Here is a 6,425-nt window from a genome sequence, read left to right as displayed (position 1 = left end):
TTGGTGTTTGCCTTATTTTTTTATTTCAAGTTTAAAAGATCTTAACACCGCGATTTACCAAGTTGTTTAAAATACAGTTGTGTGAGGCATTAAATATCCCACCACCAATCCACCACGAGTGAGTCCTTCCCTCCACCAATGTCTGGGTTTCCTACTCATCACCCCACCTACATCCTCGCAGGCACAGTTTACTTCATACTGTTTGTCACAACACAAAGGCAAATGAAATGATCAACTCTTAGATCAGTAACAGTCCATTTGTGATGTTGTTCTATCTCACAATGATGTTACTAAAGTCATTGTCTGAGGATCCGCTGTACTGGTCAGTGTTCATTGAGCCTTCTGTGTTATTGTTTAGCTTGGTGGTCTTTTATGCAACTCTCCCATCAGATTTGCTGTGATCCTATTGGGCTGACAGTTAGGAGGTATCCTAGTCGCGCTGTCCGGTCTATAGGTCTAGAACAATTTGGGGGCTTGGCAGCTTGATGTGGTTCACTTGTGGAGCTGGACCGTTTTTATGTCGGAAGGACTGCGGGCTGCTGTGCCATCGGGCAGAAAGGGGTATCTGCCCGCCCCATTCTGAGAAGGCCCCAAGGTGCTCAGCTGGGACCAGTCTACCTGGGGAGGTTCAGCAGTATCAAGTTCTTTTGGAGATGTGATGCTGGGCCATTTCTGTGCTGGCAGGATGGTGGGTATGCCCGGTGTACACTTGAGACTGCCCTCTATAACCCGTGTGCCTGGACCACTCCTGGGTTCTGGAGCTGGCACCACCCAGGGTCAGGCCCCCACAGATGAGTACGGCTCCCTGGTCTCTGTCTGCAGGACTGGCTGGGTAAGTTTGGTGGCACCTCGCGGCCTTACTGCTTTTGCCATCCTTTCTCCCAGGCTGGGGAGGGGGCAAGGGGTCCCAGAGGGAGGAGGCCACCAGGTTTCTAGCCTGAAAGGCCCAAGTTCAGGGGGAGGCCTGGTCATTGCTCTTGGGGCAAGCGATGCTCGGGGCTTACTTCTGGCTCCTCTATTCAGGAATCACTCCTGGCAGTGCCTGGGGGACCCTGTGGGATGCTGAGGATTGAACCCAGATCAACCACTTGCAAGGCAAGCACTCTACCCACTGTACTATTGCTCTGGCCCTAGCCTGTCTGATTGCTTCTGACTTGACACTGATACCTCCTCACTGTACAGGCAGGTCAGTGCAAGTTGCGTGCATGCGTATTTGTGTGTGTGTGTGTGTGTGTGTGTGTGTGTGTGCATGCATGCAGGAAGATGGGGGCTGTGCCTGTGCTCCCTTGTCCTCCACTCTGTTCCTTCTATCTGGGTCTCACCAGGCTTAGAGCTCCCCAGGGGGGCAGGATCCATTTGGTCCGTTAGTTTGGGGATTCCCTGGGTTAGGTTCATGTTCCTCATCCCCTGACACTGGGGTGCTTCCAAGGCCATGCCTGCTTCCTCCACAGGGTGGGGAGAAGCTGAAGAGGGAGTTCCTAGAAGGGCCTGGTCCTGAGTGACCACGCCTGCCCCGGAGCCTGGTTCCAGCTGAAGACTTAGACGGAGTGTTACATGGGGACGGCGGATGGGGGCGGGGGGATCGCTGAACCTGAGCCTCCCACTTTCTAGCTCATTCTCCATCCAGCATTCCCAGAAGTGGGGAGGCCCAGGCCGCCTGAGTAAAGTGGGGGGTTCCCAGAAGACTTCCCAGCTTGGAGTGGTGGGGGAACCTCAGGAAGCTAGAGGGGTGCTGGAAAGGGCAGGGAGGGTAGGCTGGCCCCGAGGGATGGTGTGTGTGTGTGTGTGTGTGTGTGTGTGTGTGTGTGTGTGTGTGCGCTCGCGCATGTCTGTGTGGTGTGTGCAGGCAGGTTTCTCTCTGCTATGCCCTGAGGGGCCGCCCTCTCTGCCCAGGCTCTGGCCCAAGCTGTGTGGTTCAGTGGTTCAGTGGTTCTTTAGTTTCTATTTGAGCTCCCATGGGATTCCCCTAAGAGCTACTTCTCTGTCAGGGGTGGGGGTGGCGCACAGGGGCAAGTCAGCTGCTTAGGACAAGGGACAGAGGGACAGGGCGTGCTGACCCCCGGGGTCCCGGAGAAGCCTGTCTGTGAGAGAGGCAGCTTGGATTCCCACCCTGATCTCTGGAATTCTCTCACTGACTTGCAACTGTGGAGTTTCTCTCTGGCCCAGGTTGGGACTCCTGCTTCGAGAAAGGACGAAGGGTCAGGGGCAGCTCCGGGGCACCCGGCGCCCACTGCTACAGCTGCCCTGACTCTGCCCGCCTTCCCGGGCTGCTCCCTCCTGGCCCTGCTGACCCCGTCCCTCCAGTGCCTCATTCATTCAGCACCTGGCAGGCCACCCTCACAGGACCAGCACTGATGTGGGATGCATGGGGTTCAGGGCCCACACCCCCACCTCACTCATGGTCAGCGGAGAGAGGGACATGAATAGAGTGCCTTTTGTTGAGTTGTCTCCTAATGAGCATCCTGGGGTGAGCTGCCACACTGCAGCTCTCCAGGGATATGCCCCAGCTCGGGCACAGGGGTGACCCCTGTTCCCCAGGGAAACAAGCTTAGGAAACTTTTCAGAGTGTAAAGGGGAGAGCAGAGTCTCTGAAAAAGGAAGCAGGGGGACATCAGGTCAGGAGACCCCCCGGAGCAGGGCACAAAGGTGAAGCGCCAGAAGCCAGAAAGAAATGGAAGCGTATCTCCATCCCTCTCCCCTGCGCTCCCCCACCCTCCCAGCCTTCCCCTCCCCGTCATGCCCACACATGATTCCCCAGGCGACTCCTGGTGCTGCCCAGACATTTCAAATGGTTTTATTATTATAATTTTATTATTATAATTTTTCTATTACTACTTATTTAAAAAATTCCCCCTTCTGCACTGGAGCAGTCAAAGAGAGGGTAGGGAGCTGGCCTTGCATGCAGCCAACTGGCACCAACTCTGATCCCCAGAGCAATCCAGTCATTCCTGAGCACTGCTGGGTGTGGTCCCCACACCCCAAAAAAGAAAAAAGAAAAGTCCCCTTCCCTTCCTTTCCTCCTCCCTGCTCTTAGCCCCCTTCATTGCCGCTGTTGCCGTGATGCCCAGGGCTTGCTACAGGTTGGCTGTGGTCCTCGGAGGGGTCAGAGCAGTGCTCATACAGTCTTTGTCGTGGGTCACCCTTCCTGGCTGTGGTGCTCACACTCTTTCTAAATGGTGCTCGCTGGGGGTCATCCCCGTCAGTTGTGGTTGCTCATACATGGCTGGCTGCAGCAAGAGGTCAGAAATCATGCAGGGAGCGGGGATCAGTCAGCAGCACTGCCTGGGTCATACTCGGCACATGTGGTAACACTAGGGATCAGACTCTTGACCCACTGCTTCCTAGGCAGGTGTGCCAAGCCACTGAGATTTTTGCATGTGCTTTCACACATTTGTTCTGTTCCCTCCTTTCAACTAGAGTCTTCTGCCCAAAGCTTTTCCTTGGCTTTTGCTTGCTTGTGTGTGTGTGTGTGTGTGTCTGTGTGTGTGTGTGTGTGTTTGATTTTTGGCCACACCCAGCAGTTTTTAGGCCTTAGTCCTTGCTTTGTGCTCAGGGATCACTCCTGGTGATGTTCTGGGGACCGTATGGGATGCCAGCGACTGAACCTGGGTCAACTATATATAAGTCAAGTGACTTGCCCTATAGTTCTATTGCTCTGGTCCCTGCCCACAGCTTTTCTGTTGTATTTAAGTCACTGGGGCTTGAACCCAGGGCTGCACCTCTATTCTCCAATGGTTTTTTTTTTTTTTTTTTGCTTTTTTGGGTCACACCCGGCAATGCACAGGGGTTACTCCTGGCTCTGCACTCAGGAATTACCCCTGGCGGTGCTCAGGGGACCATATGGGATGCTGGAAATCGAACCCGGGTCGGCCGCGTGCAAGGCAAACGCCGTATCAGCTGTACTATTGCTCCAGCCCCTCTATTCTCCAATGTTTAATGCTCCGGCCAGCAAAGCCTTTGCAATCACCTCTGCCAGGCACCCACAGTGGCCAGGTCTGCCTCTGAGTTGACACACACAGCGCTGAACCCCATTCTCTTGCCCCCCACCCACCCCATGACTCTGGACTCAGGGAGCTCTGGGTCTTGGGGTCCAGCACAATCCAGGCACAAAGCGCGTGTCCCATGGGCACCTGGAGCTCCAGGCATCAAAGCTGTCGTTGGTTAGTGCTGGATTGATAGCATAGTGGGTAGGGTGTTTGCCTTGCATGCGGCCGACCGGGGTTCGATTCCCAGCATCCCATATGGTCCCCTGAGCACTGCCAGGGGTAATTCCTGAGTGCAGAGCTAGGAGTAACCCCTGTGCATCGCCAGATGTGATCCAAAACGAAAGCAAAAAAAACTCCCCAAAAAACCAAAGCTGCCATTGGTTGAGAGAGAAGGAGATCAGATAACTGGGAGCCAGGGAAAGGGGGGTGGGAAAGTATTGGGGGGCCTGGGGGGAGGCAGCAGGAGGGGGGCTACAAGATGGGGTTGTGGCCCTCAGAGCACTGTGCTGAGGGTGGAGGAGTCCTCTGAGCGCACGGGCGGGGCCGGGGCCCGCTTCACGGGGCACCGGGTCTCGTCGCGGTTCTGCCACACATAGTGGGCCAGGTAGGCCCCCACTAGCACCAGCCAGCCCCCCATGACGACCAGCAGGGCCACGTCAGTGTTCCGCGGGGCCCCGGCCCGCCCCGGCCCACACAGCTCCTCCTCCCCGGCCAGTGGCACAAACTCCTGCCCCACCAGGTCTGGTCGGGCCCCCGGGCCGCACACGATGCCCGCCGCTGTGCCCGGAGCCAGCCTCACCCGCCTGAGCACCTCCTGGAGGGCACAGTCACAGTGCCAGGGGTTGGCAGACAGGTTCACTTGGACCTGCAGCCCAGCGAAGGCCTCCACGGGCAGCGAGGCCAGCTGGTTGGCCGAGAGGTCGAGAAGGCGCAGCGTGCCTGCCAGGCCCTGGAAGGCGGCCCCGGAGAGGTGGGCAAGGACGTTCTGAGATAGGTCCAGCTCCTCCAGGGCAGCCAGGTGCTGGAAGGCTCCCGCTGGCACGGACACCAGCCGGTTGGCATCCAGGTAGAGCTTGCGGGTGTCGTTGGGGATGCCGACGGGCACGGTGCTCAGGCCGGCCTGGCTGCAGCGGAACGTCTGCTCACCCGCTTCTTCGGCCACGTAGCAGCCCTGGGGAGGTGCCCGGGGGCTGGGCACAGCCCTCCCGGCGCCTATTGCCAGCAGGAGGGGCAGAAGGTGGGCGGCAGGGGTGAGCATGGCCACCGGCGGGTGTAGTCCTGGGGCGAGCAGGAGCTGGGGACGAGAAAGCCCTTTCTAGACAGGCCCGGACTGGTGTCGCTGACATTTCCCCACTCTTCCCACCGCTTCCCTTTGGGGAATCCCCCAGTTCTGCTGGTTCACCCCTAGACTCATGCTTGCGGCCCCCACTGATACAATTTTCACAGGAATATTCTGGGGGCTCACTGGGGTCTGGTGGGCCCGGATGATCAGTGCTGCTCTGGAGGGTCTCCTTCCTCTCCTGGGTTTCCTCTGGGCTAGTTGGGGGGTTTCCTCTAAGGGGGATATTCTCACACCTGACTGACAGTTCTGTTTTCTCTCGTGTGGTCTAAGGCTGTCAGGGAAGAGGCCTCTTGGGCCTAAGACTCCTCTAGCATGTCTAGAGGATTCTGGAGATGTCCCAGAGGTGCTCAGGGGCCAGAGAGGTGGTTCAGTGGGCTGGGCCCAGGCTTAGCATGCAGGAGGTCCAGGCTTGATCCCTGGACACGGGAGTGAAAATTGAGCACCCAGCCAGAGGTAGTTCCTGAGCACTGCTGAGAGTGACCCCCAAACAAACAAGAGACCAAAGTCTTATGGACTTAGTTTCTGAGCTTCTGCCATACCCAGGTATAGCTTTCCCTCTCTGGAACAAAGTCATTTCCTGCCAGCCTGCGTGGAGGCTGCTGGGTGGGCCTTGTGGGCACCAGGGGCCTGGGTAGCACCCGTGTGAAGGAGATGGGGGACAGGGCAGCCCCAGGCGGGAGGGCGCCATGTCCACTAGAACAGGGAAAGGGGCCCACATGCCCCACTTCTGTGCCCTTCACATGCCCCCTTCTGTGCCCTCCTGCTCTCCTAGAGCACCCCTCAGCTGCCTGCCTGCCTCTCTGGTCCTCTGCCCCCCCTTTCGCCCTCTTCTGCTCCCCCTTTCCAGCCTCTCTCCCTGTTGGCGCCTTCCCCCATGCTTCCCTCTCACCGGAAGTAGCGGCCCAGCCACAGAGGGCCCTTCCTTCGCCAGAGGTCCTGCTTGTGCACGGCTGCTGGAAGCTGGGGGCAGGGGCCCCAAGTGTTGGGTTTCCTGGCATGTGACTCCAGGCCACAGGTCTCAGATACCTGAGCCATGGCCCGGCCAGGTGCAGTCAGGAGGGGGCAGATCCCAGATCTGATGAACTTCCCAGAAGAAC

The 6,425-nt window shown here is 57.7% G+C and overlaps 1 protein-coding gene across 1 annotated transcript; it reads right to left on the bottom strand.

Moving 5' to 3' along the window:
• Positions 1-4,479: 4,479 nt before the first annotated feature.
• Positions 4,480-5,244, bottom strand: LRRC3C (leucine rich repeat containing 3C). Its single transcript, XM_012932833.2, has one exon. The coding sequence runs from the start codon at positions 5,242-5,244 to the stop codon at positions 4,480-4,482; it is 765 nt and encodes a 254-aa protein (XP_012788287.2).
• Between the last annotated feature and the right edge of the window lie 1,181 nt (positions 5,245-6,425).

This window comes from Sorex araneus, chromosome 3 (genome assembly GCF_027595985.1).
Source record: "Sorex araneus isolate mSorAra2 chromosome 3, mSorAra2.pri, whole genome shotgun sequence".
Taxonomy (NCBI): Eukaryota; Metazoa; Chordata; class Mammalia; order Eulipotyphla; family Soricidae; genus Sorex; species Sorex araneus.
The sequence above is the reverse complement of the archived record's forward strand: the minus strand, read 5'-3'. Positions and strand labels throughout refer to the sequence as shown.